The sequence below is a fragment of the Myotis lucifugus genome, unplaced genomic scaffold (genome assembly GCF_000147115.1).
Source record: "Myotis lucifugus unplaced genomic scaffold, Myoluc2.0 scaffold_576, whole genome shotgun sequence".
NCBI lineage: Eukaryota > Metazoa > Chordata > Mammalia > Chiroptera > Vespertilionidae > Myotis > Myotis lucifugus.
The window spans coordinates 435,648-451,519 of NW_005871624.1; the positions used below are offsets into that span (position 1 = coordinate 435,648).

At 45.4% G+C, this 15,872-nt stretch overlaps 1 protein-coding gene across 1 annotated transcript in view; it reads left to right on the forward strand.

The window, feature by feature from the left end:
- LOC102417793 (rod cGMP-specific 3',5'-cyclic phosphodiesterase subunit alpha) overlaps nucleotides 1-15,872 on the forward strand; it is a gene marked incomplete at its 3' end in the record, with an annotated part of 39,678 nt that overhangs the window by 13,400 nt on the left and 10,406 nt on the right. The window contains exons 6-14 of the mRNA XM_006104492.3: nucleotides 3,010-3,074; nucleotides 4,229-4,295; nucleotides 6,117-6,164; nucleotides 8,712-8,861; nucleotides 9,688-9,831; nucleotides 10,813-10,878; nucleotides 11,108-11,254; nucleotides 12,101-12,208; nucleotides 13,872-13,981. Coding sequence (XP_006104554.3) covers nucleotides 3,010-3,074; nucleotides 4,229-4,295; nucleotides 6,117-6,164; nucleotides 8,712-8,861; nucleotides 9,688-9,831; nucleotides 10,813-10,878; nucleotides 11,108-11,254; nucleotides 12,101-12,208; nucleotides 13,872-13,981 — 905 coding nt within the window. The remainder of the gene's footprint in view (nucleotides 1-3,009; nucleotides 3,075-4,228; nucleotides 4,296-6,116; nucleotides 6,165-8,711; nucleotides 8,862-9,687; nucleotides 9,832-10,812; nucleotides 10,879-11,107; nucleotides 11,255-12,100; nucleotides 12,209-13,871; nucleotides 13,982-15,872) is intronic.

Consider the following 15,872-nt stretch of genomic DNA (forward strand, 5'->3'; position numbering starts at 1 on the left):
ATGATGAGATTGGCCAAAAGTGAATCTTCTGAAAAGAGCATGGGCTTGGAGGAAAAAAAGCCTGAGTTCAGATCCCTGCTCACCAGCTAGTTCTGTGGCCTGGGGGACCCCTCTAAGCCTCACCTTCCTCATCTGTACCACCTGGTAATCAAGCTGACCCAGGAGGCCCTGGTAACTAACGCGAATCATACACTGACACACCGTAGGCACACTAGTCACCATGGCTACTTGGGTTGACTCTCACTATCTGCCAGGCACTTAACGTGGATTACGTCATTTACTCTTTTCAATGAGTTTACGGAGGAGGTCTCCTCACTTTCCCCATTTGGCAGTTGAGGAAATGGAGGTCGGGAGGTGGTCAAATAATTTGCATATATTCAAACCCAGAATGCTTTTCTTTCTGGTAACTGACATCACATCATGCTTTTTATTTTTAATTTTTTTTTTTTACATCATGCTTTTTAACATTCCCTTTTGTCTGCTAACATCACTCCCTCACTTTATCTGCCACATTCACATTAAAAATAGAGCTTTTGTCTGGATTTTGACCAATTAACCTCCCCAGATCTTGGGTCTAAAGCTCCCTAATGGCAGTTACCCCTCACTTTATATCCTTTTAAAAATAAAATATTGTGTGTGTGTGTTGAATATTAAAAAATTATAGAGGCTGATTAGGCTTTATGGGGGGGATCAAAACAAAAATTAGCACTTGTTTTAAAACTAGTACATTTCCACACACGATGATTTGGCTACGGCTATATTTGTGGCTCTTTCAAAGACCCCTGTGTGGTAGCCTTAGCTGCTCAGGTGGAAGGTAACAAAGGTGCTCATTGATGGCTCAGTTTTGACTTTCCAAAGGCTGAGAATTCTTACATGAACATGGCCTTGAAGGCAACTTGGCTGAGCTACAGTGTATGGAAAAAGCCCCGTTTACCTAGGGCACACTGATCTTTTTGTTGCTTTCTGTGAAAGCATATTAATTTTCCTGTAGGTTTCAAAAAACCCACGTCCATTTCTAACCTTTCTAAAGGAGTCTCGTGAACTCCCTCGATAGGACAGGCTGTGGCGCCCAGGGAGCTGGCAGCTTGCCTAGGAGTGCAGTGAGCAGCCAGGCCCAAGGACAGATGGCCCTGCAGCAAAGACCTGCAGAAGGTCGAGAAGCTCATGGAAATCAGCCTCCTCCTCCTCCTCCCAAGTGGAAACTTAGCTTTTGACCAAAGTCCCAGCAGCTAATGCAGCCACCTTTGCTTTCTAGAACTGCCTACAAGGTACTGCCTACAGGGTACTGCCTTTTATGACTAGATCCCATGCTTTGTTGCCTAACAACAACAGCACACCTGCACTACAGCTGGGGACACTGAGGCTCAGAGAGTACACCTAGTCAAACCAAGAGTAGAGCATGAGCCTTCACTCTAGAGCAGCGGTCGCCAACCTTTCGGACCTCACGGTGGTCCACGGACCACCAGTTGGTGACCACCTCTCTAGAGCATTTCATCAGGCTGTGGGGTTCATCTAGTCTCCCCTTGGATGCTTCCTCCTCGAGGGGGCTCCTGTCTACCCTGGGGCAGCTGTCATCCTTGGAAGAGCTCAGGCCTCTGCCTCCTGATTAGCCAGAGCGTGCCTTCTGGAAGGACTCAGTCACTGCAGCTGCTGCCAGTGCTGGTCATTGAAGAGCAGAGCCTCTCCCACATGAAGAAGCTCATGATCGCCTGACTACCAAGTGGACCTTCAGACACCCTTGCCTGGATCGGGAATTTTTCTTTGTGGAGGTTCTGAGTCAGGAGGTTTGGTTGGGGCCCAGGTTTCTACATGTCAATATTTAGAGCAGCACTTCTCAAAATACCTGGAGTGAAGGAACTGTTTTCTTTGCAAATTTCTAATCCATTTCGGACTGATACTTTCAAAATGTGTTAAAATATATAGCTAAAACAATGAGGATTTAAACAAACATGCAAAATGTAAGTCTCTCTTGTTTTTTACTTTCAAGAGACCTAACTTAACTCAGTCAAACTGCTATAAAAGTTCCTAAATGCCAACTCTCAATTTCTATTTTCATATAATCATGGAAAAGCAATAAATAGTTTGCAGACAGGTATCAGTCCAGGGACCCCACTTGAATGGCCCTGTTCTAGGTGAGAGTGATGCAGAATACAACACTGTTTTAAGCTGGTAACCGTAAGTGACATAGCAGAATGAACACTGAGCCTAAAAGTCAAGATTCTGGTCCTGGCTCACTAGAAATGAGTCCTTTCCTCTCTCTGGTCTCATTCTTCCCATTGTTGAATGCTTGCTGACTTGCCTGTCACACCTGGGAGTTGAAAGGATCTGAGCAGGTATTGGAACTTGCCCCAGAGAGCTAAGGGAAAGGAGCTGTGCCTGTATCCAAATGCATGCTAGGAAGTCATGTAATTGAACAGGTCTATTCTAAGAGGATGGGAGTTTTAATGGTGCAAGGAGGTGGGAAGGATGAAAGAGGTGGAAAGTGAGTTAGGAGGCATGAGGCGTGATTGGGCAGACAGGTCTGAAAGAGCTGACATAGCAAAGAGAGCAGTTGGACGATAGGAATGAATGAGAAAAGGGGTTGTGACCATAGAGCTGAGGCCTGTATAGAGGCTGGCTGGGTTGACAATGATTCTAAGTGGGACTGGAGCCTCCTTTCAACTCCCCTTCCTCCCTAGACTTCAGCAGCAGTCTCTCTCTCCCTCTTTCTTCCTGGGCTCAACTTCCAGATCCCCTTAGAACACTTCCCATCCCTCTCACCAGCCCCAGATCCCAGCCCCTGCTTGGCCACTGTGAGCTGTGTCTAAGGAGAAGCACAGTAAACCAGGAGAGTCAGCTGAGGACAGTGAGCTGCAGAGGCAGCTGAGATACACCCTTGGAGAGTCAGGCTGGTGCTTCTGGAAAACCACGAACACAGAGTGAAAAACACGGCCTGTGTCATGGACACAGTCCTGCTGAAGTTCTGTCTCAGACGGTGAAGGTATATATTTCTCTATCTCGTTTGCCTAGGAAATCAACTTTTACAAGGTCATCGATTACATCCTGCATGGCAAGGAAGACATCAAAGTAATCCCGTAAGTCACATGACCATACCTAACTTCAAGTAGACAGGTAATGCCACCCTATCATGTTACCAAAAGGAAGTGAGAGAATATTTGTAAGTATCCTGAACTGCCAGCGTATATGCCATGTAAATTAATCGAGGGGGAATATGAATAGTAAATAAATGCTTTATCAAACCAGAAGACAAAATAAACATTTAGAAAGGACATAAAGCAGGTGCAAAAAATACAAAGATGATATTTCAATCTAAATACATCACTAATTACTTTAAATAGAAATCAACTGAATGTTCCAGTTAAATGACAAAGGTTGCCATGTTGGGTAAGAAAGAAATCCCTCCCATTTCATTGACTCTAAAATGTACGGTTTTCTACTTGTTTACATTTCTGAAATAGAATCCATGACATTGTACAATTGCTGCCACTCAGACAGTAGTCAGATGTAGTTACTATTGCCTGCCTTTGCAAGAACTAGGTCATAACCATTCATATTGTTATGACTTCATTTGAGTTATATACATTGTTGGTTATATCCATATTTAATTTAATTGCCATATAAAGTGACTTAAAGAAATTATACTATGGCCTGGCTGGCATGGCTCAGTGATTGAGCATCGACCTATGAACCAAGAGGTCACCATTCAATTCCCAGTCAGGGCACATGCCCGGGTTGCGGGCTCGATCCCCAGTGTGGGGCGTGTAGAAGGTAGCCAATTGATGATTCTCTCTGATCATGGATGTTTCTATCTCTCTCTCTCACTTCCTTCCTTTCTTAAGTCAATAAAAATATATTTAATAAAAAAATAAATTATATTATAATGCAGCATTGAAACCAAAAGTTGCTTTGCATGGCACAAAAAGACAGGAAAAAGGTATAATCTATGATTAAAATCTATATCTAAATTCTAAAAGAGCTGTGTTGACGTTAATAAAGTAATAATTTATAAGGTCAAAAGCATTGCATTACAGATTAATTGGAAGCATTTTATCTTTCTCTGTTGCATACATTAAGACACTTAGTCAAGATTTGAGACTCATTCAGGTATAGTAATGTAAGCAGGTGCTGGGAGCAGCCAGAGCATGGCGGGAGGGCAAAGACCCAGATTCAAGTTTTTAGTCCAGCTGTCCTTACAGCAAAAGTTACCATTTGTCTTTGGCCTTTACAGGAATCCACCTTCTGACCACTGGGCTTTAGCAAGTGGTCTTCCCACTTATGTTGCTCAAAATGGCTTGGTAAGTAATACAACTTGGAGGCGGGGGAGTTTTAAATCAGGTGGAAGAGTGAAAGGATTTCAGTTCAAGAGTGGGGGAGAATATGATGAGAAGTGAGGATGTCGAAAAACCCGATTCTCTCATTTCTCAATTCACTTGAGAGTTGGTCCAAGGAGATGAACAGAATATTGACATTTGAGAAAATATGAAATACACAGAAATAGTCTCACTGACTAAATAAAGATACTTATGCATATGTCCAGGGCAAAGTCATGACTGGCTGGTCTTCCAGGCTCACCACAGATGAAACCCCAAACTTTCCTACCAGAGACTTAGCTGCCACTCCCAACCCCTCATTTCTGCTACATTTCCAGCCCTACCATGGATAGCCGAGCTCAAATGCTCTGCCTCCCACCATGCCCCACCCGCTCAGGGTCAAGGTTGGAATAACAGCATCCCCTGCTCCAGAGAGAAGGGTCATATATGTTAGCTGCACATCACCCCCATATTTGAGCCTGGTTACCCCTCTATTATCCCCCAGGTACAACACAGAAATAGATGGAGGTATCTAAAGACTTAGGAGAATGTAGGAAATAAAATGGAAACCAAGGAAGTAAAAAGTTTTAACAAGAAGAGGGACAACCAAATGCAACACAAGTGGTCTGTGAGCTAAGAACTAAAGCCCATTGGGTTTGGCAAAGAGGAGGTCATTGGTGTGCTCCCTGAGAGCAGATTTGGTGGCGAGGACAGAAACCAGTGTGTGGTCTGCTAAGGTGTGGATGGGTAATGAGGAGGTAGAGAATGTGAAAGCAAGAGGAAAAAACCTGGATGGTTGCAATGGAAACAACATGGGGTCAAGGGAGGATTTCTTTGTCAAAGACAGGAGAGACTCAAGCATGCTCATGGGCTGAGGGGAAAGAGCCCTGGGAGAGGTCAGAGATCAGGAGAGAATGATGGCAACCGATGGCGCTGGTCCAAGGGGAGGCCAGTGGGACGGTGCAGTGGGTGGGCAGTTCTCAAAGGAGCAGGGACAGCTCACCCTCTGAGACCACTTTGTGGTCAGGCCAGTTGGGACAAGGCAGGGTCACTGCAAGTCCATAGGGTGCCTTTTTGAAAACTAGAAAAAGCTGTCCCGACTCAGTGGATGAAAAGAGAAAGGCTAGGGAAATGCTTTTGCAAGGCGAGACCAGACAGAATTTCAACTCCCAGACATCCCCTTAGCCACATGCCTTCGTGCGTTACACACATTACACACCTACACAGTGGCCGCATAGGCAGGGCCCTAGTGAGACCAGAGAAGTGCCATCTGCATGGTAAGGTAAGGGGGTCCCATGTTCAGGAGAAGAATCTGGCAATTACAGCAGCGCTACAGCACTCTTCATTCCTTGTTCTACGTTGGCATTGGTACCCCATGGAAGGAAAAACTCTTCCCTGACAAAACAAATGGAACCCAAATGTCATCGTTTCAAAGATGCTTAGAGCAGCATTATTTATACGAATAAAAAGAAAAAACAGAACACAACCCAAATATGCAATAAAAGAGGGAAAACAAAACAGGATACTGGACAGGCCTGAATAATGGCAATTTGTAGCCTTTACTTTTTCACAGTTTGGAAATGACTCAGGAGCAAAGCAAATGCTAAGAAGTAATGGTTACAAGGCGGCTTTTCTGTCCAGTAGCCTCAGTCAATAATTCAAAACCATCTCGAGCGTGTCTACCTGATGAAAAGAATGTGGATGCCCTGGGCAAGGACGCGGTGTTTCTGAAAGAGCAGGCATTGCTTCACCTGGCCCTTGGTCAAGTCTAATAACAGCTCCATTATTCCTTTTCACGGCTTTTAGATCTGCAACATCATGAATGCGCCTGCAGAGGACTTTTTTGAATTCCAGGTAAGTAATTTTTATTTTGCAATCAGGAAATAATTAAGAAGGGAAGAATAAAACCACTGCCAGGTCAATTATTGAATTATTTTGTACTCCTGTATTAGTCACATGATACTTCCCCCCTGAAAGAATATTAGAACACATTAGACTCCATCTACTTTATTGGAAAGCATTCTCCACCAAGTGAAAACGTGAGTGGGGAAAAAAGGTCATGTACCCAGGAAAGTGGGGAGGGAGTTAATTTGGTGAATTCCAAAGTCCCATCCAGTTGAACATTCATATCTTTTGCTTTCTGGCCCCAGGAGCTTTGCTTATGCTGTTCTTTCCCCAACCATCATCTTCTGCCCAAATCCCTTCTGCCCTTCAATGACAATCTCAACTGCTATGAAATTTCAGTGAAGTTTTATTCTGTTTTCCCTAGCTGAATATCATGTCTTCCTCCTTGGGATCTTCATGAAATATTGTTTAGTATTCCAGTTGATTTTGTTTGTCCTTTTCACAAATGTTTGTGAAGGGTATCCTCTGTGTCAGGCGTATAGGCACGATGCTATCCTGGTCAAAACGGTGGACCAGCCAGGCATGGTCTTTATCTCCAGGGAGGTTAGATCACATGCAGGGAGAAGCAGGTCAGGACAAGGGCCAAGGGATAGAGGAGGAAATCTCTGGGGTCGGGCTGACTTAATCTGAGAAGAATCAAGGAATGTGTCCCTGAGACATTATGTTTGGCAGCAAAGAAAGGAAAGATTTCACGAAAGAGAAGGCTTATTGGAAGAAAGTAAAGAGGCCAGTGAATCTGAGAGAGAGACTGATGGGAGGAGGAGCTGGGGGAGATGCAGACAGAGGCCAGATCACGCAGAGCCTGAAGGCCACGCCAAGGAATGTTTCTCTCTGTTAATGTACCTCCTTCATGTTTTATGATCCTTCCTCGTCTTTTAGATGAATTCCTTTCAGCAAAATATTGTCTTCTTTTGGTCAAAGTTTAGGTCTTATCCTTCTTGACCTCTTCAGCTCTAGGCATCCTGTCAATATTTGAGTTTCCTATGCTAAGTTTAACAAGAACAAATCTTTTGCAATCAGGAAATAATTAAGAAGGGAAGAATAAAACCACTGCCAGGTCAATTATTGAATTATTTTGTACTCCTTAAAGAACATTATGAAAGAGCTCAGAGGGAACATACCTCCGAAGTTAAAATATACCATCTTGGGTTGTGATTTTGTCTATATCAGTGCGACAGGCCCAACTGTTAGGGAGAGTTGTTACCCTGATTACAACCATGACAGGACTTGGTCTGTACCCAAGTTATCTGATGGATTACCGTTTACCCACATTAGTAACTCAAATCTGATCTTGTTTTCAGATTCTAGCCTTCCGTCTTCCACTCATCCTCTGTAGGATGCATATTTTATGTTAAAACATAGGTTACATCAAGTAACTTCGCTGCTTCAAAATCTTCACTGTTTTCCCATTCACTTTCAATAAAATCTGTTCCCTTATCATGGCCTTCAGAAGAACAGGATTCCCTGAAGTCTAAGTAAAGAGTTGGGGGGAAGGCAGGTCTTGAACTTGTTTTGTGACCATAGCCCTGTGCTCCTTGGGGGATGTTCTGTATCCCTCTGGGAACACCCTCCCACAGGTGCTGAGTTCCAGTGTTATTTAAAGAATAACAATGATCTCTCCGCCTTAAGAATCTTGGGAACATTTGAACTGGAAGACTCTCCAACTCCAGGAAGCCTTCCTTGACTTCCTTCCCTCCTCTGGCTTCCTCAGGACATGCAGAACTCCCCACATGCAGTGTAACTGCTCATTTAACTTCCAGGTTACCAGCTACCTTGGAACAACATCTGTGCCTTATTTGCCTTGGTTTCCCCAGCTTCTAGCTCAGTTCCTTGCACAGTGTAAGATGTTTGATAAACATTTGATGAATCAGTGGGCAGAGAGTCTAGAAAGTACATAGCCCAGTGATCCCCATTTTATAAATGATGGAAGTGAGGCTCAGACAGATGGGAAGTGGCTCACCACGGCACCTAATGATTGCCCAAGAAATGTCACCTCTATTTTCTTATTGGTTCCACGAAGCACATGCTCTTACTACTGCCCCCCTCTATAGATGAGAATATAGAGGCCCAGGGAGATAAAATGGCATGCCAAAGCAACACAGGAAGTCTGCTAGAGAGGCAAAGGCACAGTCTATCTACCTGATTAGTTCAAAGTTACAAGAATCCCCAACGTGGCCCCTTCTAAGAGTCCCCTGTGACCGGCGCCTGTATGGGGAACACTAGCTCCCTGAACTAGTTGTATGCACACTGCCTGGCATACAATGGCCCTGACATCTTATGAATGAAAATAATATGACTATCTGGCTAAAGGAGCGCCAACCAGATGGGCTATCTGCTCTTAGTATTTGTTTGGTGACTGAAACTATGCAAAATCCAACAAGGTCTATGCTCTTGCGGTCCCTTAGCCAACCCGTGTCATGACTCGGCATGCAGTGCATCGCAGCTGCCTCTGCAGCCTGGTACTCAAGGAAACCGACTCTGGTTCTTGTCTTGTAGAAAGAGCCTCTGGACGAGTCTGGGTGGGTGATTAAAAATGTCCTTTCTATGCCTATTGTGAACAAGAAGGAAGAAATTGTTGGGGTGGCCACGTTTTACAATCGCAAAGATGGGAAGCCCTTCGATGAAATGGACGAGACCCTCATGGAGGTACGGTTTGCAAGGAGGTCTTCTGCCGTTGAGATTCAGAGCTTCAGAGTCAGCCCGCCCGGAGCATGGTCTCCGGAGCCCCGTGGTGGGGACCCCTGTGCTGCTGCCCTATCTGTGGAGGGCGGGGAGCTCACGCGACCCTGACTTAACTGCCAGGTCTGCTTTCTTCGCTCTCCCTTCTGCACGGCCACATGTTTTTTTTTTTGTTTGTTTTTTAAAATTTATTTTATTGATTTTTTACAGAGAGGAAGGGAGAGGGATAGAGAGTTAGAAACATCGATGAGAGAGAAACATCGATCAGCTGCCTCCTGCACACCCCCTCCTGGGGATGTGCCTGCAACCAAGGTACATGCCCTTGACTGGAATCAAACCTGGGACCCTTCAGTCCGCAGGCCAACGCTTTATCCCTGAGCCAAACCAGTCAGGGCTGCACTGCCACATGTTATTAGAGAAAGCCACATTCCCATTTTACGAAAATCAATAAACTTTACCTTTAAGAGCAGCATCAGGTTCATAGCAAAATTAAGCAGAGTACAGAGTTCCCATCTACCCCCTTACGTTTTTTCCCACCGTACACACAACACTTTCCCTCTTGTGGCATTATTATGTACAAGAATGAAGCTTTATGTATGTTAGTGCTTTACTGAAAGTGCATTTCCATGCATTATTTTATCCTCACAACATCTCTTTGTGAAGGGTTTATTAAACCCATTTTATAGGAGAAAATGGAGGCTTAGAGAGTCTTGCCCAAAGTTATAGAGGCAGGATCAAACCTGACTGTTCTGCCTCTGATCTTTCTTTCTTTTCTTTTTTTTTCTTTCTCCAGTCTTTGGCTCAGTTCCTGGGCTGGTCTGTCTTAAATCCTGATACCTATGAGTCAATGAACAAACTGGAATATCGGAAGGATATTTTCCAGGATATGGTAAAATATCATGTGAAGTGTGACAATGAAGAAATCCAGAAAATCCTGGTGGGTAAAGCCCTTTTCTTGCTCCTTCTCTCTGGCAGAGACTTTGCCCTGGAGATGTGGCCAGAGTGAGGGGGACTGAAAACTCCGGGAGATGGGGGTGGGCTGGGGTGGGCTTGCCCCAGACCCTCAAGTGAAATGGATGAATGGATGGCTCGACCAGGGCCAGAGGGTTGTATTTAATGGCTGCTGAGAGGCCTGGGGACAGCTGCCCCTTGCTGGGTCACTTCAATTTACTTTCAAGTAATTAAAAAACTATTTTAAAATATATTTTTATTGATTTCAGAGAAGAAGGGAGAGGGAGATAGAAACATCAATGATAAGAGAGAATCATTGATCAGCTGCCTCCTGCATGCCCCACACTGAGGATTGAGCCCCCAACCCAGGCATGCACCCTTGACCGCTATTGAATGGCGACCTCCTGGTTAATAGGTCAACACTCAAGCACCGAGCCACGCCAGTTAGTACTTTGACCCCATTTTACGATGAGGAAATGGAGGATCAGAGGCATTCAATAACACTGCTAGTAAGTAGCAGAGCTCAAATTTGGATGCCAGCTCCAAAGCCCACGACTCTGAATTTGCTCATCCATGAATGGTAAACAGCAGCCTCGCCCTAGCTGGTTTGGCTCAGTGGATAGAGCATCGGCCTGCAGACTGAAGGGTCCCAGGTTTGATTCCCGTTAAGGGCACATACCCGGGTTGCAAGATCGATCCTCAGTAGGGGGCGTGCAGGAGGCAGTTGATCAATGATTCTCTCTCATCATTGACGTTTCTCTCTCTCTCTTCCCTCCTCTCCCTTCCTCTCTGAAATCAATAAAAATATTTTTTAAAAAAAGACAACTCCCCCCAAACCAGCAGCCTCTCTGAGTTGGTGGTGCTCTTGCAAGGACTTCAGAGGAAGGAGACAAAGGGAAGTGTACAGTGGAGGCGTATTTAGACCTTAGATGTAGTAACCTATTTTCTTCTCTGCTATGTTGGGCAGAAAACCAGAGAGGTGTATGGAAAGGAACCGTGGGAATGCGAGGAAGAGGAGCTGGCTGAGATCCTGGTGAGCACTGGCCCTGACCTAACAAGCACAGGGTGTCCTCTGAGCGTGTGGGGGTGGGGGGGTTAAGAGGATGATGGGGGAGGAGGGAGGAGGTTTGCAAAGAGTGACCCTTGTGGCTCTGCTCTGATCCTCCCAGCAGACCCAGGACCAGGACAGGCCTGGGGGGAGACAGGGAAAGACACAGGAACACTTGATTTGTCTCAGTCACTTGACTCCATTCCTTCTACAGCAAGAAGAGCTGCCAGATGCAGAGAAATATGAAATTAATAAATTCCACTTCAGTGACCTGCCCCTGACGGAACTGGAGCTGGTGAAATGTGGGATACAGATGTATTATGAGCTCAAAGTGGTAGATAAATTTCATATTCCGCAGGAGGTAAGGTCAAATCGCCTTGATTTCACTTTTTCTTGCTTCCTTGCTTTGAAAACTCAATCTGGAAATTTAAACTTAATCCATACTTAAAAAGAGTATACCTTTGGCTTTTGGGATTTAAAGTATCAGCCATGTTGCACAGATGAATCATTTATCAAAAATGAAACACACAGTTCCTCTGCATTTGGGGTGCATTGGCTTCTTGAGGTGGGTTCTCAGGCACTGAGTTCTGAAGGCTGTGAGTTCATGGGGTGAAAAAAAAGGGGTCCTATAGTCAAAAGGGAGTGGGCAACATCGGTTAAGTCCATTTAAGAAGGACTTTTCCCCTGCAGAATTCCTTATTGCAAAAGGAGGGGTATGGAGATGGACAGAGAAGGTGGAGGTGGGAGTGTATTGTGTGAGAATTTTCCAGATTTGTTGGATTCAAAGTGTTACCCCAAGCCACATCAGCACAGCCTGAGAATGCATCAGAAATGCAATCTCTCTCCCAGCTCTAGCGAATCAGAACGTGTGTTTTAACGATCTCTCTCGGTGATTCTAATAAATTTGAAAGCCACTGATTTAAAGTCCCCTTTTGTTTTCCTTCCCTGCAAAATTCCTGTTAGCTTCTCCCCGGCCAGTAGCAATCTGGGGCACAGTTTGGGCATCACTGATGATGAAACTCAATTGGTGGAAATAAACGGAGTGACTTCTATCCACCTGATTTCATAACGTCCATTCCCACAGTGCTTAGCAGTTGCAAAGGGTTCGCACAGCATTATCCATCAATGACTAGTTCCCACCTCCTGGTGCAGCAGGCAGGGCACCCAGGGGGTCCTTGCTGCCCGGCTGATGTGCGTGTGTTCGCAGGCGCTGGTGCGGTTCATGTACTCCCTGAGCAAGGGCTACCGCAGGATCACCTACCACAACTGGCGGCACGGCTTCAACGTGGGGCAGACCATGTTCTCCTTGCTGGTGGTACGGCGACGACCGACCTGGTGCAGCTCCACACAGCAGCAGCAGCAGCGTTGTCCATCTCTATTTATTGCTTTTTAAGATTATGCAAAAGAGTACATGCTCAGCATAAATGAATTCCAAGACTATAACCCCAGTCCAGTTATTTGGAGATAATCCTGGCATAGCACCATCCAAATTTTCTACTGGAAGCTTCAAAACTTATTTGTATGCGCACGTGCAAACACATACACACACACACACACACACACACGCATGCACCTTATTTTGTTTATTATTCTATAATATTCTTTTTTATTTGAAAATAGATAAATATATAATCACACTCTTTATATACTTTTTATTATGGTAAAATATACGTAATGGAAAATTTTAATCATTTTTAGGCGCTCTATTTAGTGCAGTGGTTCTCAACCTTGGCTGCACATTAGAATCACCTGGGAATCTTTTTAAAATCCTGATTTCTGGGCCTCATCCTCCAGAAATTCTGTTTCTTTGTTATTCATGTTGAGGCCCAGAAATCAGGATTTTAAAAAGATTCCCAGGTGATTCTAATGTGCAGCCAAGGTTGAGAACCACTGATTTAGTGGCATTAAGTACATTCACAATGTTGTGCAACCATCACTACGATCCATCTAGAACGTTTTCACATCCCACACAACTCCCTGTTCCCCACACTCCCGAGCTCCTGGTGACTGCCATTCTACTTTCCCTCTTTATGAGTTTGAGCAGAAGCCGGTTTATTTTGCTCAGCACACTATTTTCAAGGCTTATATGATTGAATGGTGCAGAGAATCCTGTATTGTTTAAATATACCCTATTTTTGTACTCAGCACTAGTGCTGGACATGGGCTTGTTTGCCCTTTCCCCCTTACAGACAACGCCGCAGTGCCCTTGGATGGATGTGCTAACGTGTGTTGCTGTTCCTCATTTCGGGCTCAGAGGATTCAGAGCGCTTTATATTTCACTTTAGTGATTTCCCATGCAGATAACGATGCAAATCTCTGCCCCACCTTCCTCGTTCTCATTCCTTTCTCTGTGGCTGGAATGGTCAGGCCAGAGTAGGCACTGGAGCCTGGAGGCAGGAATTCTGGCCCTGTCACCAAATAAAGTGACGGTGACACCGCTTAGACTTGACTTATTTTTTAGAGTCACAGAGTCAGCATCACCTCTCCAGGCTCTTCCCACCCCCACGCCCCCTCCAACACTCAACAAGGTATTTGAGGGAGACTCAGGGGTAGATTCCCCAGGGCTGTGCTTGAACCGGTAGACCAGGTTCGGATGGCTGGCTTTACCAGTCTGGCCATGTTCAAAAACCCTCCGAATCCTACAACCTCAAGGCCGCAAGTTTCTCATCAGTCATCTATCCCAATGCCCTTTCGCCTCTAGTGTGCAGATTGGGATACTGAGGCCCAGAGAGAGATGGGACCAGCAAAGGTCGCCCAGGAGGAGGGAGGGTGACCAGCCATCCCCGTTTGCCTGGGACAGTTCCAGTTCCAGCATGGAAAGTCCTGCATCTCAGGCAAACATCTGGCCTCCCTGCGGCCACAGGGGCAGAGCCAAGATCAGATTGATGTTTCCAAGCTCGAGGCCCTCCGCTTGCCCTTCAGTCCTGCTTCCAATCCTACAAGACAGGAGTGAGTGGCACCTCTGATTGTCCTTCCAGACCGGAAAGCTGAAACGATACTTCACAGACCTGGAGGCCTTGGCCATGGTCACCGCTGCCTTCTGCCACGACATCGACCACAGAGGCACCAACAACCTCTACCAGATGAAGTGAGTCAGCCCTTCCCAGGCCCCCCCGCCCCTCCCTACCCTCTACCCCAGGATCCATTCCCCAAGTCTGAACAGCTTCTAGACAGATTCCCTGGCCCGGGGGTAAGTCCCGCTGTCCACAGCTCCCCACTTCCTCCTGCCCTTTGGGTCTGGGTAAACTCCTGCAACAAACAGAATAAATGATCCCCAACTATTTCCACGCCCAAATGCCTGGAGCCTGGGAATATGTCGCCCTATATTCAAAAGGGATTGCAAAGCTATGATGAAGTGAAGGATCTTGAAATATACGGATTATCCTGGATCATCTGAGTGGGTCCCATGTAATCAGAAGAGTCCTTATAAGGGGGAGGAGGGAAGTAAGAGAGGAGAGAAGACACTACACTGCAGGCTTTGGAAGTGGGAGATAAGCTGCAAAATCCAAGGAATATAGGTGGCCTCTAGAAGCTAGAAAAAGCAAGGAAATAGGTTCTCCCCTAGAGTCTCCAGAAAGAAAGGCAGTCTGCAGACCCATTTTAGACTCTGAACTGTAGAGCTGTAGATAACACATTTTTAGTTTTAAGCCATTGAGTTTGTCGTAATTTTTTATAGCAGCAACAGGAAACAAATACATTAAACTCCCTCACTCTCTTCCTTCCCTTCCTACCTACTGAACTAATTTAAGCCAAGAGGTTAGTAACTGATAATCATTCATCCACCTTGTATTGATAATGCTCCGAATACAAGTGTGGTAGGCCCTAAGCTAGGCAAAGGAGGTACATGCTGAACAAAACAGACACAGTCCCTGTCATCTCAGAGCTTAGATTCCAGATAGGCTCTGAAGCATAGTCCTTGAACCATGATCTTGGTGGACCCTCATGACCAACTTGTGGGCTGGGCAGAGCAGGAATGAATGTTATACCCATATTACAGATGAGGAACTGAGGCTCTGCCCAGCGCCCATAACCTGTAAGTCATTAACAAGCACCAGAACATGCTCCCCTGAGTCTTCTCAATACTTGCACGCTGCTCCAAGGCTAGAGACTGTGTTTACATTGTGCTAGGGTGAGGGACTGCGGCATGGAAGAGTTACAGAATGTGCTAAGGGGAGGAAATAAGACATGAGAAATTGAATGTGCTCGGAGGGAGGGGGATGTATGAGGAAGAATTATGTTGCTAGGATATGAAGAAGGATTGTGTATGTGCTGGGAGGAGGGACTGGCGTATGGAGGGGAGTTGCAGGGTTAGGAACCATGGAAGAAAAATTGCTAGATTGTCTTAGACCAGTCAGGTGTGACTCTGTTTACCCCCCTTTTTGTGCTTATGAACTTTCTGTGAATTTCTAAGGTAACACTGTTTTGCTATAAAAATCATAATGCACACTTGCTCTTTGCCACATGCTGCAAACCTCCCAGAGGGGGAAGGTGCGGGCTGTGGTCAGCTGGCCAGCTTAATAAACGGCTTTCAAATTTAAATTCTGAGTCGGTGGTCTATCTCATTGAGCCAACCCATAACAACATCTTATCTTGTGAGAAGCTAAGTACTGAGGTCACTGTGTACTTGGTAAATGCTGAAAAAATATTTATTAAATAAAGACGAGAAAAAACACACTGCTTTGAGGGATTTAATGGCTTCCCCTAAGATGCAGGTATGGAGGATTTAGGGCTTGGTGACCATTAAAGAATGGCCCAGCGCCAGTGTTTATGGATGACTATAGGAGGTACATGAATCTCTAAAATTGCACTTGGCATTGTGTATGTTTGTGCCTTTTTCTAGGGATAAGAGTCCACACTATTCAACAGCTTCTCTAATGAGTCCATGACCCCAGAGACCCTCAGAATCCGCTAAAGCCTAAGGGCCAGGAGACCTGATGTCTAGTCCCGGCTCCCACCCTCACTGTCTGACAAGTTCCTCT